General features: G+C 36.0%; 2 protein-coding genes across 2 annotated transcripts in view; one reads left to right on the top strand and one right to left on the bottom strand.

The window, feature by feature from the left end:
• The window catches only part of LOC134847732 (transducin beta-like protein 2), a 343,894-nt gene that overhangs the window by 100,368 nt on the left and 224,549 nt on the right, over positions 1–18,977 (top strand). The window lies entirely within an intron of this gene.
• Positions 14,454–18,251, bottom strand: LOC134848683 (uncharacterized). Its single transcript, XM_063866200.1, has 2 exons — positions 18,013–18,251; positions 14,454–17,938 (listed from the first exon to the last, which is right to left on the bottom strand). The coding sequence occupies exon 2, from the start codon at positions 17,622–17,624 to the stop codon at positions 14,454–14,456; it is 3,171 nt and encodes a 1,056-aa protein (XP_063722270.1). The 5' UTR covers positions 17,625–17,938; positions 18,013–18,251.

Raw genomic sequence — 18,977 nt, 5'->3', positions numbered from 1 at the left:
AACTAATGTGAAAGCAGTTTCTACATAAACGTGCAATTGGGCGATACTTACACCCTTTGATTTCGCAGATGAACTTTAACAAATCGATTATAAGTACATAGTGATGCTTTGCAGGCTCATACAAGAGAAGCAGGTCCATGTCAAATATTTCAGTTTGGGTGCTGTTATCTTGGTTTGGTCGTTTTGATATATACATAGGCAACAAATCTCCCTTGTGGTACTGGAACACATTTACCCGCACGTCGTTAAGTTGTTCAAATTTTCCAATTGAAGCGAAACTCATGGGTGAATCAAAATTACCTTGGGCTTTGTGTGCACTTTCTGCAGTGTATGTATCAGGTTGTGTCCGCGCAGCTGCTGGGTTCGCTTTTTGTTGATCAGTTAGAAGTAGGTCAACACCATGCTTCAGACTATAAGCAGCGGTAAAGCAAAGTTCGAAGCAATTATTATCTTCGTGATTTCTAATGTTTATCAAATTCTGGGACATTCGAATTCGAAAAGGCAAGTCAATATAAGATGACCCACGGATTGGTGAAAACTTTGCAAGTTTAACAAAAACTTGAATTACATGTTGCAAAACCCAACCGCTTCCATAAGATGCAAAAGTCTCCAAAACTGCTTGCATTTTTTCGACCATTTCAAAAAACTCATCATCTTCTAATCCTAAGCTCATCACAGGTTTCATATCAGAGTTTGCATAAATGTCAATCCGCTCGTCGTGCTCAGTTTTACTAGAGTCATTTATTACTTTAGGTTTTACCAAACCTAAATTAGCGCTGAACTGAACTTTTCTAGGTCCTTCTGCAACTCGATCGATTATGAGACTTTGAATTTCATCTTTTTTCTCTTGCATAAACTGCAAAAGGTCAATCGGCTGAGTTTCATCCATGGGTTGGTTTCCGCCGATCACATACGTTTCAAGAACACCGAAAAAAGCAGACTCACTTTTTTGAAGATTGGTGCCGTTGATTTCGTCTTCATCGACAGCATGCACATCACCGAGAGCAGCATTAGCAGCGGCACTTGTAGTGGCTAAATCAGCAGAGGCAGCTCTCATAACAGGTAGACCATGGGTTGCTAGTAAATGAGCTGATAAGTTTTTGGGCGAATGAAATCCCAAATGACAATAATCACAAACACCTCCAAGTTGACCATGAGTGTGAAGAATATGTTTTTGTAAATTTGAAAGCATTTGAGCCGTGAATGAACACTCATTGCATCGATAAACAATAAGTCCTTTTTCAACAAAATGTTTGTCACGCTCATGGCGACTTCTATTGCTCTTATTTGCATATTTCAGTGGACAAAAATTGCATTTGAACATTTTTTGAAATAAGTTAAGCTATTGATTTTAAGAAAGAAAAAGAATCAAGTGATCTCAAATTACACTCAGAAACAACAGTAAATGAGAAGCATAACTGTTCGTCTACCAATTGTAGAGAAAACGGTTTGTGTTTTGCGCGCGTAATTTTGAATTTGAATTAAAGTTCCCGCCAAAATTTGAATTAGATTTGAATTTCCCGCCATAACTGGCAAACTCAAATTCGATTGGACGAAACAGATAAATTGTTGTTTGAAACGTTAATAATTATTACAAACGATAGAAATTAATCTAAGCCAACCAAGTTTGGGCTAAATTTTAATCCAAAATGATTTTAGAGCCAAGATAGAAAAGCTTTAATTTTATATTTTATCAATTCAAATTATAAATTGATGAAATTTTCGAAATTGCAAATAAAAGTTGAGCATGTCACAACACATGATAGATCCTAAATATCCCAGTTGTCATGGGGACAGAACATCCTATAAAAACGTCAAAATTAGTATCAAAAACAGTTGAAATGATGAATAAGTAAAGCAAAATCTAAAAAATGACAGTTTTTTAACTTTCCAGGCGCATTGTTATCAATGATGTCAATCACGGAGCGGTCGCACGGTCCATATCACCATGAATTTGTGTCAGTTGTCTTTCGAGTTGAAAAAAAAGTCCGAAAAAATACTTTTCTGTAAAGAGAAATGAGTTCGTTGTTTTAGGGGGGATTAAGGGGATTAGCGTTTTTCTCGAAGACTAATGAAAAAACATCTACTCCCACAATCTCATTAGTCGTGCCCCTCAATGCACTTTCATAATAACACCACTTGCTCATAATAAAAAATTGCGTCTTCTGGTTGAAAATCGCATTTTTTCGGAAAAATGAAAAAACGATGAGTCATCAATTAAAAAGTTTGATTTTTATTATTTTTCTCAAATATTTTGCATGATGATGAATACTTGTATTTTTTTCAATATGACCATTTTTGGAGACAACAGTATCAATGATCAAATGGTAACTCCAATTTGTAAAAAAAGAAAAAAATTAATGCTTTTTTTTCCTTTTTGTAATTAAAAAATCAAATTTTTAACTAAAAAACCTTAAAAAAAATAATTATTTTTATCAAAAAGTTGGTTTTAAACATCTTTTATACTATTTTTCATTATGTTTAATTTGTATGATAACTATTTGAATAAACATATGACAACATAAGTTTTCATCCAAAATTATTTTTTTACAGTTTTTTTTTTTTGACGTTAATTATCTTTTTTCAAAAAACGAATTTGATTTTTTTAATCTTGTTTTCTAAAAATTAGCATATATATATGGATGCTTTTCAGTTTTTTGTCAAGATCACTAATGTAAATAAGAACTTCAATGTTAATATGTTAAATCCTATTTGTGGAAAAAATGAAAATTTTACGGATTTTTTTTTGTTTTTAATTGAAAAAAAAATAGTCAATTTAATAAAAATAAATGATTTTGTAACTTCAATTTTTAAAGGCTTTTGAAATAAATTTTTAATCAGAACCCAATCGTGTGATAATTAATGAACAAATACAAGATACAAACTCAAACTCAATTTTAAAGTTAAATTATTATACACAATAAATACAAACAAAAATCAAAAAAACTCAACCTCAGTTTCAAAGTTATATAAGGTCCAAATACTCCTGCGCTTTCTCTAGTGTTGTTAACTTCCTTTTTTTCTTTGGCGCTAGACAGAGAGAAGGGGTTAAGTTTTCCATGTGGTTGCTCACAGTAGCCACAGGGGTACGCTTTGGAGTTGAGCAACCCGGTTCGTCAAGCCATGGTGAAACTACAGGGGAAGGATCAGCTTTCGGGGTAACTACTGATGGTGACTCAATTTGTTCCATTCCTCATAAACGATCAAAAAATTCAATTTCTTCAAAGTATTCTAATTGGTTTTCACACATCGGAGTAACATCACAATCGTATTTATACAAAATTTTTTTTACTGGTTTTGATAAAGTTGAAATATCAACCTGAAGAGCAAGAGGCTCGTCAGGATCCGTATATTTACCAGAATTTGTAAGGTAACTCAAATACTTTATATTCAGTTCTTCGTCTTTCTTTGAATTTTTTAAGGAAAGTTTACTGAATAAATGTAAAAAATTTTTGGGAATCATAACGTGATGAGTACAAGTCCACTCATCAGAATTGAAACTTTTTTCTTCGTTAATTATTGCTACAAAATTACCGTGAACGGTTTCATAAAAAATGGTTCTTTCGTAATTGGAATATCCGGCAATAATATAACAAGGCATTTTTGAAGAAAAGTTGGAAGAAAATGACAAACGTAACGCGGAGAGAAATGAAACTGAAATGAATTGTGAAAACGCCTCAAGAGATTAAAATAGGGATTGGTTCTTCTAAAATTAGAAATTTCAAGACCTCCTATGTAGTTTTTAATCGGTTTAATAAGGGAGGGCGTGTAAAATACTTATGTTACCTTGGGTGGTATTCTATGTTTATCTAAATTGCATTCAAACAAATAGCTTGTATCAAAAATAACGTTTAAACATTGTGACCTTTAACACCCACTAAAATTCTTATCAGTTGTACATGCACAAAATACTTATCCATGTGAACTAAATTGCAATCCAATATCTTTGCGATATAAATTACATGTGTATATAAATTAAAATAGATACAACGCCGCTTTCTTTTGCAGACATATACAATCAATCGGAACCATTCATTTCTTTCTATTCAGTTTTGAATCAAGTTACTTTGAAAATTTACTCGTTACAATGAATAAAACCAAAACAAGCACCACAGCAGATGCAGATAAAGATTTTGGCGATTGCTATTTCGATATTTCGGAAAACAGTAAAAGACTAGTGCGTGCTACATTGAAAACATATGACCAAACTGGAACTTATGTATTCCTGAAAGTTTTCAAAAAAGCAGCTGAAGGCGCTGAATTTGAATGTGTACAAAGACTTTCCTTAAGCAGCGAAGAATTTTCAAAATTACTAAAGTCGGGAAAGTCAATCCGAGCGCAAACAAGTGAAATTTCTGATACTGTTGAAAACAAAGACAAACCACAATCTAACTGTAAACGAGCCAGGAAATCTCAACTTTCCTCAAACACAAAGGATTTCAAGCACGACCCGAATTAATTTTCCTTTACAAAATGGCAGAAGCTATGTTCGAAGTTGTGTTACCTGATTATTTCAAAAAATTTCAACCAAATTTCAAATTTGTTATCACTGAAAAAATTCCTAATTTATCTACTTTTAAAAATTATGTTTTTGGAAGCCACTTCAAATCTGAATATTGCCCTTTTTCAGTCGAGAATGAAAAAAAAATTCATTACCATATATTGATTCAAGTAGATTCAGAGGAACAATTAAACCAATTTTTTCCTTCCCAAAAATGTTTCAGTGTTCCTTGTATTTTCACTTGCTTCAAATACTTAGTTTCTCCTGCTAAAGATGTCAAAGGAAACGGTGAGTTATTTGACAAGCTTAAACTAGCTCTCACTTATTCAGCACAACCTGTTGCAGCCAATCTCGATTTGTTAGATTTCACTGCAATCAAAAAACGTTTACCCAATTTATTGCTTTCTGCAACATCATCTAAGAAACAAACTTCACCAAATCAAAACGTTTGCAAGAAATCTCCGGCCGTTGGGGGACAGAAACGAATTGATAATACAGTTACGCCTGCTGCATCGTCGACGTCAAACAAATCCGTAAGAGTTTCGACTTCAGTTTCAAAGAAACATACAGAAAGCAGACATGTTCAAACAGATGAGATGAATACAGAAACTTTGAAAAGATTTGAAAGTTTAATTAATGGACCCCATTCTGCCGCTTTTTGCAAAATAATGGATATTTTGACAAGTGGATATGGAAAACTTGATGTAGATACTGATGTGCTATTTGTGAAATTTATTGTTGAAGAGAAAGTTAAGTTTTAATTGATACATACTTTTCATTATTCCCTTTTTATTATATTGAGTTCAGTAAACATGATTTCAACTTTCGATTTAAAACTCATTCATGAAATTTTTATAGACTTAAAATCACAATATCCAGACAAATCAGTCAGATTTCAGTATTTTTTAGCCACTTGTTTGTATTTGGATGCTGATATTAATTTGGATTTTGTTTTGAAAAACAGACCATATGGTGGTTTAATTGGAATAGACAATTCGTCGCTCGACAAACACTTGAAACATTTCAAGTTTCTTAGAATACATGCTATATTGCATGACGCAGCGGGATATTTGCAAGAAAAAAATCATACCGGTCCTGGGTACACATATGTTTTGCCTTGTCCAATAAAAAACTGTTACCTGGGTCACGTGACAGGTATTGCGTTTTGCTTATTTCTTAAAGCATTCAAACCAAAGTTATTTCGTTTGTTGGAATGTTGAGTGAAAGTCATGTTAACCCAAAGAAAGAAAACTAAAAAATTGTTTTTCAACCATCTCATTATTTTAGATATTGAAGGATTTAAATGTGGCAAGAAACCTTTGATCATAAAGGAACTTTCCGTTTGCTCTGCTAATACAATTGATACAATTCATTTTCTGCCACCAGTTCAATTCAACAATTTATCAATAGAAGAGAAAAAAGCGTACAATTGGGTATCTAAATTTCTACACGGGCTTCGTTGGGACGAAGGTGAATACCCTTACTCATACTTGGATCAAATTTTTGACAGCATTCGTTTGAGGAACCCAAATTCCCATTTTTTTGCTAAAGGTACACAAAAATCTGTTTTATTAGCTGAATACTTGAAATTACCCGTGACAAATTTGGAAGATTTTGGCTGCCCAAAGATTGAACAGTTATTGGGTCAAGAAAAACATATTTGCAAACGACATTCTCATTTACTTCCCTCACATCAATTATTAAAGCATTGTACCCGTAGAAAATCCAAAGTTTTTTTCGATTGGTTACAAAATGAACTGTCCAATGATGCAAACAACCTTATCTCCAAATTTGGTGGTTTACGCTTCAATGACTAATCAGAGTCCTGAAAACAATTTAACACCAAGAATTAAAGTTACTCTTACGCGGACAGGCATATTAGATTGTCGAGGAAAACCTCTCCTGCAAAAACTCGAACAAATTACACTGAACGATATCGAAATCGACAATTTACGGAAGTTTTTTACAGTTCTTGACTACTTTCACCTGTACAATGTCCAGACTCCAGGAATTTCGCCAGTCAATTCCGTTGTTCAATCTCAACCTGGAAGGGCTGCAACCTCAGCTGGGAGAGAGAAGACAAATTCATTTGCATGACCATCAGCTTCCAGCTGAACTGAAAGAATTAGTCAAAACTGATAACGTTGAGGAAATACATTTAGTTCAAGCCACTATCAGAGTTGCTGCTCATTTTGTTGTAAAGTTCAAATCTAATTGTAACCATGACAAATTCACAAAATATGAGTTTTTCTTCATTGAACGAGGAGTTGATTTGCCTGTTGAACCGAAATGACGAATCACATATATATATATGCCAAATTTTGTGAATCATAATAAATATATTTATTGATTGTCTTCATTTTCTTTTGATCTTGTGTGATTACTAGTTGCTAACATGTCGTGTTTGAAAATTCAAAATTTCAAAAAAATATTTTTGCCAAAAGAAAACACACAAAATGTGAGTTTAACAGGTGAGAATTTACCAAAAGAGTTATTAGACGAAATCAGTACCGGAAACGTAGAAAAAATTGTTCGGATACTTCTGACAGACAAAAACATAGCAAGATATATAATAAAATACAAACCAAACGGCAATAGATCAGAGAGAAAAAAAGGCGATTGGTATGCAGTTGTAACTATCAACCTTGATAGAAATAAGCAAAAAAAGTCTTCGGGTAAACATGGAAATTGAAGAAACCACCACTGTCGAGAACAATGATTGCGACTTTGTTGACATTGGTGTTGCCGAAAAGTCTTTATCTCACGAAAACAGATCTTGGAAATTTTGTAATTCTGTTTCTCTTCCGTCTGCAGAAGTTGTATTTTTCACGCAAGTCTGTTTCATTTTCATTTTGCTCTCTTTATCTATTTCAAAATTATCTTTTTACAACCTTAGTTGTGATGAGACTGCCATTTGGCTTTCAATACTATCCAGTACAGTTGGTTACATGTTACCCAATCCCAAGTTATAATAATGAATAAGATCATTTCAACAAAAGATCGTCTGTTTATGTCCGTTTCAGGTCCCTCAGGATCTGGCAAAACTGATTTAATTTTTCAAATGCTTCTCAAAGGTACATTCTATCCATCGTATAACAAGATATTTTATTTTTATCTTCACGATCAACCCAAATACCGTTCCTTTGTTTCTCACAACAAATTTGATATTGAATTTATAAAATTATCCAGCTTTGAAATTGTTAATAACTTACGGGATTGTATGATTGTCTTTGATGATACCTGTGAAGAAATTTTTAATGAAAAAGATTTTGTTAAATTAGCTACAGCAGGCCGACATAAAAATGTTCATGTTATTTATGTCAAGCACAATTTATTTCAGCAAAGTAAGCAATCACGTACAATAGATTTGAATACAACTCACTTAATTTTGTTCAAATCACCTCGAGACATTCAACAAATTGATTATTTAGGCAGACAGTTGAATAATGCAAAATTCCTCCGTCATGCGTATCAGTTGGCAACGAAAGAAGATTTTGGTCATCTGTTGATAGACTTGGATCCCAAAACTTCAGAATGTCTTCGTTATTCGTCAAACATAGTTCCACCATCACCAACCATTTTCTATTTACCATCCTCGAAAGCAGTTATCACATCTCTTGAAAATGAAAGAGAAAGAATTATGTATATTGAAGCAAGTGCTCAATAGTCGCCATTGTAGATCAATTTTGACAGAAGCTGATTCAAATTTTATTAGATTTCTTTGCGATTGTTTTGTAAATGTTTTTCTGGGACATGTTCCAGCTAACAAGAGTTTCATCGAGAGTAAGAAAATACCATTTGGAAAAATTGTTGACCCTAAGTTTAGTATCCGAGAAAAACGAAAAGTTTTGGCAAACAATATTTCACTGGTTAAATCAATCGGAGAATCGTGTTACATTTACTTGAAAAACTAGAATCTCAGGCATGTATGCTGAAGAATTCATCCTCATTCCTCGAAAAACATATGCTCCAGATGAAAAAACTGCACCACAATCTCAAATCCTTCATAATCCATTAATTAACGACAAATCATCTCAACTCAATTACATACAACGATTTCGAGAACGAAATATCAGCCGTGACTCTCCACCACCATTAAACCCAACATCTCCTATTCCTTTAACCCCTAATAATGTAGTACCAAATCTGCACCGAAAAAGAAATTTATCTGCACTTACTAATTTCAGTGATGACGGTGATGATGAAGCAGAAAAAAATTTTGAATCAAACAATTCACTGCAGCAGACAAGTTCAAAGAGAACAGAAAAAAACGATGAAAAAAGTAATGGAAAAACCGCTGAAGTGTTTCGAAAGGTTATGGAATCCATTCAAGAGCTATTGGAAGCTAATAAATTGGAAAGGGCAAACATCGTGCTAAAGCAGTTGTTCAAAGTTGAATCCTTGACTTTAGACGTTGACGGATATGTTTTAATTCAAGGAAAACCAACACTCGTTAAAATTGAATCTTTTTTGTACGATACACAGCAAAACACAAAAAAACTTGAGGGTGTTTTTTATCCACAAATTTTGAAAGAACTGAATCTTGATCCTAGCTTAGTGTCCAACACTTATGCCAAACAGATTCTCCGCTCGCTTAAGAGCGAAGCAGCTAAGCCCTTCTCAACTTCTTCCTCCTTCGTCTCCGACGACAACCCGACAACTGAGTACTCGAAGAGATCAAAACCCTCCTCTTCGAAGACTCGATCGACAACTCTCAAACCCAGAACCAAGCAATCAGACAAAAGAAAAACCCAGAAAAAAGAATTTTTCCCCAACACCAACGACGACGATGACGACGATGATAAAAACTATGAAAGCAGTAAAGAATCGTTTGCGACGACGTCAACAAAAGAATGGAAATCCTACTATCAGTGAAGAAAAGAAACTCAAATTACTCTACACGAAAGGTCCAGCTGCATTTGGTAGCGTTAAAAATTTAACAAATGCTAGTCAACTCTCACCAAAAAAAGTTGAAAAATTTCTGAGATCTCAATCATCACATACAAACATATCCTCGGCTAAAAGTGATTGTTAACGATATCAACGAAATTTGGTCTCTTGACTTGGCTTATGTTGATAAATTGGCTAAATATAACCGAGGGGTACGATATTTGTTAGTTGCTGTCGATTGCCTCTCTCGCTACTTACGAGTGGAACCCCTGAAGACCAAATATGCTAAGGAAACAACCGAAGCTTTCAAAAAAATGATCAAAACAAAACAACCAAAAAAAGTTTGGGTTGACAAAGGCACCGAGTTTAAAGGAGAGTTCGAAAAGTTATGTACTAAACGAGAAATCATCAAATACAATACTCACAGTGAAAAAAAATCAGCGTTTGCCGAAAGAAACATTCGATCGCTGAAAAGTATTATGTACAAATACTTGGAGTTTGAATGGACTTACAGTTATATTGAAAAATTACAAAGTTTTGTTCAAACGATTAACTCACGCGTTAATAGAGTAACAAAATTGGCTCCAAACAAGGTCACAAGAAAACATGTACCTGCTTTAGTTTCATTAATTGCAAACAGTTCATCGAAGTTGGTACAGAAACCAAAATTTTATGTTGGTGACTATGTTCGAATAGCGAAGACTGACTTGCCTTTTAGAAAAGGTTACAAGCAGATTTTTACAGACGAAGTTTTTGAAAGAGTTGCCATTCCTACTGTAAACCCTCCAACATACAGTCTCATTGATGCGGAAAAGGAAGAAATCAGCGGAAAATTTTATGAAAAAGAACTTAGTTTAATTGGAAACAAAGCTGATTATAACGAAAATGGGCAGTGATGAGTTTACTGTACATTTGATTTCAACAGCTTCAATGGATTATTTCCCAGACAACACTTTGGCCAGTTTTAGAAATTTTTGTAAAGAAGAAATAGCTTTAGACGGAGATTGGAGAGTTGCTCTCTCAGAAATAATTTTCCCCACAAAATTAAACAATGTTACTGATGAGGAATTTACGTACTTCAGAGCATCCGAAGTAGTAGCCAGTAAATCCAACGCTGGCAATCGGAATACAATTTCCAGACCCTACTATGGCGAAAAAGTTTATATCAAATCAGGAGAGTACACTTTTATAGAACAATTGATTAATGAGATAAAAACAAAACTCAAAGACAAAATTCATTTTGATGCGAGTCCTCAAGAAATCACGAATAGCATGAGTATTTGGATGAACGCAAATGAAGGAATCTCATTCCCAAGTCCCCAAATACCCAGTCTGTTAGGCTACAATGCAAAGCTTGATGAGAACGGTGAATATCACATTGGTTACAAAATGATACCCTCCTTCGATGCATCTTATGAGGGAAACGAACTGTACGAATCTCATTTCCCATATGACTTATCAAGTGGGACAAGTCTAATTTTTGTCTATATTGACATTATTCAATACCAAACTGTTGGTGATGCAAAGGCCCCATTGCTACGCGTCATTGATTCAAATAGACGCATCAAAAACGGTAGTGCCTGCAGCATTGAACCTAATCATCGAAAAAACTTCACTAATTTAGACTACAAAAAATTATTCACTTCATCTGTACAATCAATATCGGTACAGTTGCGCACAGAAACTGGAAGACTAGTGCCCTTTGCAGGAACTGGTAAAGTTGTGTTGACTCTAAAATTCAAGCGCTTTGATTGAAAACCAATGGAACAATATTATGCAAAGCAAGCTTCACTTCCTCATTTCTCTGGACACTACCGACAACGCGGCAGTGGATTTGGCGCTTTGGCTGCTGGTATTGGTCGTGTTGCTATACCGTTTGCACGACGGGTTATTCTACCGGCTGCGAAAAAACTGGGCAGAGAACTTTTGATGAGTGCAGCGCCAGAACTAATTGATGTCGCTATGAAAAAGAAGTCTCCTAAACAAGCATTGAAAAACACTTTCACAAAAACTGCAAGAAAACAACTCGGTGGTGGTAGACGTCGTCGTCGAAAGACACCAATGAATGGATTACGAAGAAGAAGGTCAGTAGGGGCTCGAAAAAGAAAAACAACCATTCGAAGAAAAACCAGACCAGTGAGAAGTCGAGCAGATTTTTTCTCAAACATACAAAATGATCGCTAATTTGTTACCCAATGAAGCTACCCATAGCTCTCTGGATTTGTTTGAAAAACAACCTCTTTTGATTACTTTTGAAAACGCTTTTGATCAAAAAATTGGACCTGTCTATTCACCCAATGGACCAATGCTTGAATTTGAAATCACCGGTGACCGTAATAATTTTGTTGACCTGCAAAAAATTTATTTGGAAATACGATGCAAAGTAACGCAATCAAATGGAGCTGATCTGCGATACGACAACACTGATGCTACTGTGTCTGATTCACCGTTCCTTGTAAACAACTCCCTGTATTCCCTTTTCTCTGACTGTACCCTCTCTGCTAATGGACTCAAAATCTCAAATGCCAATAGTAATTTTGCGCATAAAAGCTTTATTGGAACAGAATTTTCTAACAGCAAAGGAGCCAAGGACTCATGGCTTAAGTGTCAGGGATATCGTTTTGAAAACAATCCCGCTGCAATCGATGCAGCTGATTTCACATCTCAACGAGAACTGGTCCGTGAATCGAGGGAAATTTGGTTCTATGGACCCGCTGGAGTTGATTTTTTCACATGTGACAAGCATTTGTTGAGCGGTGTTACCCTCAGACTTTCCTACAGACGTTCTCATGAAGACTTTCTCATTATATCGGAAGATGCTGCCAAGCATTACAAGCTGCAAATACTCGAAGCGAACCTATATGTTAGAAAAATGACTGTGACTGACCATGTGCTCTCTGCCATTGAATCAACTTTGCTCAAAACTCCTGCGAACTACCCATATCAAGAAGAAATTACAAAAACATTTCTTGCAACAGCTGGTCAGCGCAGCTGGCAACAGGAAGATATTTTTGCTCGTGAACCGGTGAGACAAATTATCATAGCATTGAACACAAATAATGCATTTCTAGGAACAAACCGAACGAATCCTTTTCATTATCAAAAATTTGGATTGGAGCAAGTTACTTTGAGACGAAATGGTTTACCAATAGCAAGTACACCAATCAGTACACAAGATCATAAACGTCTCTTCTTCAACACACTATCAGCGCTGGGTTTGTTGCACTGCGGGCTGGGAATCACTCTGGATAACTACCAACAGCACTTTATTATGTGTTTTGATCTCACTAGCACACAGCAGGCAGCTCATGACTTCTTGCATCCAGAACTTACTAACTGCTCAGTTTCACTCGATCTTCAATTCTCAAACGCTTTGACAGCAAACCTGGAAGTTTTTGTTTGGGGTATACGCTCATCCAATGTATTTATTACCTCCGACCGCAAAGTCACAAAGAACGTCCTTCCCATTTCGACAGTCTGAAAATGGATGAAACCCAGTTGCAGGACCTCATTCAGAATTGTAAACATCTGAAATATAAGTTTTTTGGAGTATTTGCAGCCGACAATTTTCCACCTCTCGTCCCAAACAATATCTTTATGATTGTGAACACTTCAAAATCAGATTCTCCGGGGACACATTGGATCGTGATATGCAACAGAAGAAATGTTTTATACTTCGCTGATCCTCTCGGTCTTCCTCTTTGGCAGTACACCAATCTGTATAAACGATTGAACGAGAATTTTCATCAAGTGACTGAATTGATGACAAACTTTCCCATGCAAGACTCAAACTCTACCATGTGCGGTTCTTTTTGTATTTATATTGCACATTTGATTTTTGATAAAAACTTTAATGGTGATGCTTCTGATTTTGTTTATATAACTGATCATGTTTTGAAACGTTTCCTAACTCACATGCGTACCCATTAACTAACCATTTAATATGGTTGATTTATACATTTTACAATTCAATTTTGAACAATACATTCTTTTAGTAATTGAAATTTTACCCAATTGTTAACTGAATAGCAGTAATTCGAGAAGTTAAGCTTTTTATCAAATTGAGAAAAAAAGTACAAAATCGATCTATGGGGGGATATCACCATACCAGCTACTGTTGCCTCCTTTCAGTACAATTTCCGGACGGGTTTCGAAACGCCGCCTTTCGGCTGAGAGTCGAGCGCCATGCGTTTTCCTCTACTCGGACCCCAAGAAATTTTGTTCCACTTCAATTTTATAGTAACAAGTTAGGTACAAGTCTTAGAAATGATTGCAGCAAAATTAATGGGCACTTTTGGCTTTCATCAGTGTTCTCGTTTTTCAAGATCTTTAGACACTTCAACCTTTTAGCTCTATCAATCTTTCTATAAAATCAAAGCTTTTGTCATAGATTTCAGACGTTTATTTTTCAGTCTCCTGTAGACACGGAAAATGGAAATGTCGAAATTTTTAAGCCAATTTCATTATTTTAGAGTTTTCAGTGTTTCGTAATTTTTCCTTATTTTTTAGCTTCATTTGGCTTAAAGTAATTTTTCATTCTTATTTTGGTCAAATTGATTTTTGCCTAAATAGAGGTGGCGGCCGCCGCACTTGACGAATTTTCCTTTCTTCGAGATTCAGCAATAAAACATGCATTTTTGAAGGAAATCGGTCACCGCAGACAACAGTTAAGCTACGCTGCCAAAATCTTGTGCTTTCCTATATACCAGATAGTTTGGTCGCATATAATAGGTATATAACGTCATTTTACATGTAAACAAACCAATACCCCCAAACTTTAGAAGGGAAAACATGCACCGACCAAAACCTAATTCCATTCCCGTTTCCACAACGTTCAGTGGGAATACTCAATAATATACCGAAGTTTTACATGAGGACTATTAGGTATAAAATTATTTATGGTGACAATTAGGATTATTACATAGTGACCATTAGGTATAAAATTATATGTGGTGACAATTAGGATTATTACATGGTGACCATTGCTGATCATTTAATACATGGTGACCATTATGATTTATACCTAATGGTCATCCATGTATGACAACCCCCCCCCCCGATCCTAACGCACTATATGCATACTACTGTTACCTCTGAAAGTGATTTCAGAATTTCTCAATTTTTTATCGATATCGATGACGCATTCTTTCAAGCCAAGTTTCTTTTCATCAATTTCCAATCTATCTGGCGCACCTTTAAGCTTTCTTTTCCCAGTACTGTTTTTTGAAGCGAACATGCGTAAAATGGCCTTTTCTAAAGTTTTTATATCGCCTGAAAAAGTTGTGTTGTTGGAAACCTTTGGAATTTTTTCTTTGGTCAGCACGTTTGCTCTCCAGAAGGTCTTGAAACCCTCAAAATCACTTTTATTCATGATATTTTCATTAAAATGATTTGTATTCACATTCGGGAAAGCAATGAAACGGAAAACGTGAATGTCTGATTTATAATCATTGTCTAATTGAGTGGAATTCAAAATTCTGTCAAGAAGTGTCATTCCTTTGTCAAACTGTAGATTAGCTTTTTCAAAAGCAGTTATAACGGGATTTTTTGAAGTCGAAGTACTTGAAGGTGATTGAGATGGCAATGAATTCAAGACATTCTTTCCGACTATTTCAGGGGCATGATCCAGACTTTCTTTTATGCCTTCGTTACTTTTGCTTGTTGTCGCCTGAAATTGAGATGGATTCATGACTTTCTTTACCACTATTTCAAGGACATGATCCAGGCGTTCTTTCATGCCTTCGTTACTTTTGCTTGTCGTCGCCTGAAATAGAGATGGAACCTTGACTTTCTTTCCCACTGTTTCAGGGGCATGATCCAGACTTTGTTTTTTGCCTTCGTCACTTTTGCTTGTTGTCGCCTGAAATAGAAATGGATTCTTGACTTTCTTTCCCACTGTTTCAGGGGCATGATCCAGACTTTGTTTTTTGCTTTCGTTACTTTTGCTTGTTGTCGCCTGAAGTAGAGATGGACTCTTGACTTTCTTTCCCACTGTTTCAGGGGCATGATCCAGACTTTGTTTATTGCCTTCGTTACTTTTGCTTGTTTTCGCCTGAAGTAGAGATGTATTCTTGACTTTCTTTCCCACTGTTTCAGGGGCATGATCCAGACTTTCTTTTATGCCTTCGTTACTTTTGCTTGTTGTCGTCTGAAGTAGAGATGGATTCTTGACTTTCTTTCCGACTATTTCAGGGGCATGATCCAGACTTTCTTTTATGCCTTCGTTACTTTTGCTTATTGTTTCCTGAAGATGAGATGGATTCTTGACTTTCTTTCCCACTGTTTCAGGGGCATGATCCAGACTTTGTTTTTCGCCTTCGTTACTTTTGCTTGTTGTCGCTTGAAATAGAGATGGATTCTTGATTTTCTTTACCACTATTTCAAGGACATGATCCAGGCGTTCTTTCATGCCTTCGTTACTTTTGCTTGTCGTCGCCTGAAATAGAGATGGAATCTTGACTTTCTTTCCCACTGTTTCAGGGGCATGATCCAGACTTTGTGTTTTGCCTTCGTCACTTTTGCTTGTTGTCGCCTGAAATAGAAATGGATTCTTGACTTTCTTTCCCACTGTTTCAGGGGCATGATCCAGACTTTTTTTTTTGCCTTCGTTACTTTTGCTTGTTGTCGCCTGAAGTAGAGATGGAATCTTGACTTTCTTTCCCACTGTTTCATGGGCATGATCCAGACTTTGTTTTTTGCCTTCGTTACTTTTGCTTGTTGTCGCCTGAAGTAGAGATGGATTCTTGACTTTGTTTCCCACTGTTTCAGGGGCATGATCCAGACTTTCTTTTATGCCTTCGTTACTTTTGCTTGTTGTCGTCTGAAGTAGAGATGGATTCTTGACTTTTTTTCCGACTATTCCAGGGGCATGATCCAGACTTTCTTTTATGCCTTCGTTACTTTTGCTTATTGTTTCCTGAAGATGAGATGGATTCTTGACTTTCTTTCCCACTGTTTCAGGGGCATGATCCAGACTTTGTTTTTTGCCTTCGTTACTTTTGCTTGTTGTCGCCTGAAATAGAGATGGATTCTTGACTTTCTTTACCACTATTTCAAGGACATAATCCAGGCGTTCTTTCATGCCTTCGTTACTTTTGCTTGTTGTCGCCTGAAGTAGAGATGGATTCTTGACTTTCTTTCCCACTGTTTCAGGGACATGATCCAGACTTTGTTTTTTGTCTCCGTTACTTTTGCTTGTTGTCGCCTGAAATAGAGATGGATTCTTGACTTTCTTCCCCACAGTTTCAGGGGCATGATTCAGACGTTGTTTTTTGCCTTCGTTACTTTTGCTTGTTGTCGCCTGAAATAGAGATGGATTCTTGACTTTCTTTACCACTATTTCAAGGACATAATCCAGGCGTTCTTTCATGCCTTCGTTACTTTTGCTTGTTGTCGCCTGAAGTAGAGATGGATTCTTGACTTTCTTTCCCACTGTTTCAGGGACATGATCCAGACTTTGTTTTTTGTCTCCGTTACTTTTGCTTGTTGTCGCCTGAAATAGAGATGGATTCTTGACTTTCTTCCCCACAGTTTCAGGGGCATGATTCAGACGTTGTTTTTTGCCTTCGTTACTTTTGCTTGTTGTCGTCTGAAGTAGAGATGGATTCTTGACTTTGTTTCCCACTGTTTCAGGGGCATGATCCAGACTTTCTTTTATGCCTTCGTTACTTTTGCTTGTTGTCGTCTGAAGTAGAGATGGATTCTTGACTTTTTTTCCGACTATTCCAGGGGCATGATCCAGACTTTCTTTTATGCCTTCGTTACTTTTGCTTATTGTTTCCTGAAGATGAGATGGATTCTTGACTTTCTTTCCCACTGTTTCAGGGGCATGATCCAGACTTTGTTTTTTGCCTTCGTTACTTTTGCTTGTTGTCGCCTGAAATAGAGATGGATTCTTGACTTTCTTTACCACTATTTCAAGGACATAATCCAGGCGTTCTTTCATGCCTTCGTTACTTTTGCTTGTTGTCGCCTGAAGTAGAGATGGATTCTTGACTTTCTTTCCCACTGTTTCAGGGACATGATCCAGACTTTGTTTTTTGTCTCCGTTACTTTTGCTTGTTGTCGCCTGAAATAGAGATGGATTCTTGACTTTCTTCCCCACAGTTTCAGGGGCATGATTCAGACGTTGTTTTTTGCCTTCGTTACTTTTGCTTGTTGTCGCCTGAAATAGAGATGGATTCTTGACTTTCTTTACCACTATTTCAAGGACATAATCCAGGCGTTCTTTCATGCCTTCGTTACTTTTGCTTGTTGTCGCCTGAAGTAGAGATGGATTCTTGACTTTCTTTCCCACTGTTTCAGGGACATGATCCAGACTTTGTTTTTTGTCTCCGTTACTTTTGCTTGTTGTCGCCTGAAATAGAGATGGATTCTTGACTTTCTTCCCCACAGTTTCAGGGGCATGATTCAGACGTTGTTTTTTGCCTTCGTTACTTTTGCTTGTTGTCGTCTGAAGTAGAGATGGATTCTTGACATTTTTCCCATTCTTTCAGGGACATGATCCAGACTTTCTTCTATGCCTTCATTAGTTTTGCTTGTTGTCGCCTGAAGTAAAGATGGATTCTTGACTTCTATCAATACTATGTAATCGGGACCAAATACAACAAAATCATGTTCACCTTCATCTGCGTCTGGGTTCTTACAACTTGGGTTCCTCCCAGACTCACTACAGCTTTTCCTATTGTGATTAATGTCCCAGAGTCTAAACTGGCTGTGAGTATATTTAAGACCATGAAACACAGTAATGGGCTCGTTCAAATTTTCAAGTGCTCGATAAACTACTACTTCGGCTTCGTAGTCTTCTTGTCTTCGCTTCTCGATGGCAATATTATCATTGGAATCAATGTCAGTTTCTGAATGAAGGATCTGTTTAACACCTTATACACTTAATGTTTTAGTTGTTATTGCCATTAAGCCGAGAGAACACTGAGAAAGACCCAGCTATAACATTCCTCATGTAGAACTCATGTTGTGCCCCTGATTTAATCAAATGAATTTTGTCAGGTTACTTACATAGCTCGTGTGGGTTTTATGTTTTGCGGCTGAAATTACAGCTTTTCGTTTAAGTTCAATTCAAAAACATTTGGTAAAAGAATCACAAAATTTTAAGTGACGCGGAAATAAAATTTGAAAGAATTTAAATATGGAAAGTGAAAGTTAGTTAAAACGATTTTCCACTGGGATAAGAAAATTACCTGTAGACCAGTTTTCTCTTTATGATTGATTTTTGAAAAAACAATCATGAAGAAAATTTCTGAAACTTTAGAGCTATTGAGTAGTGTTTCTTTTTCTTCAAAAAGTTTTGAAAATATTTTAAAAGCCATAAAAATTTGCAGGTGCGACTTAGAAGGAAAACTAGCCCTAACGGGTTCATTGTTGGCGAATTTTTTAGTTTTAATTGTCACATGGAGTTTATAGGAAGACGTTAGACTCATGGTATCCGGATCGCCGGTTCGATTCCGAGAGATGGCGCGTTCTTTTTTAAGACTTCTTGTCAGGGGCGGATCTAGGATTTTCTCGAGAAGGGGGGATTTTCAAAAAAAAATTCGAAAACTAAATTGACCTTTTTTAGGTCAATAAGATT

This window comes from Symsagittifera roscoffensis, chromosome 6 (assembly GCF_963678635.1).
Source record: "Symsagittifera roscoffensis chromosome 6, txSymRosc1.1, whole genome shotgun sequence".
NCBI lineage: Eukaryota > Metazoa > Xenacoelomorpha > Acoela > Convolutidae > Symsagittifera > Symsagittifera roscoffensis.
This window is presented reverse-complemented; position numbering and strand designations above follow the sequence as displayed.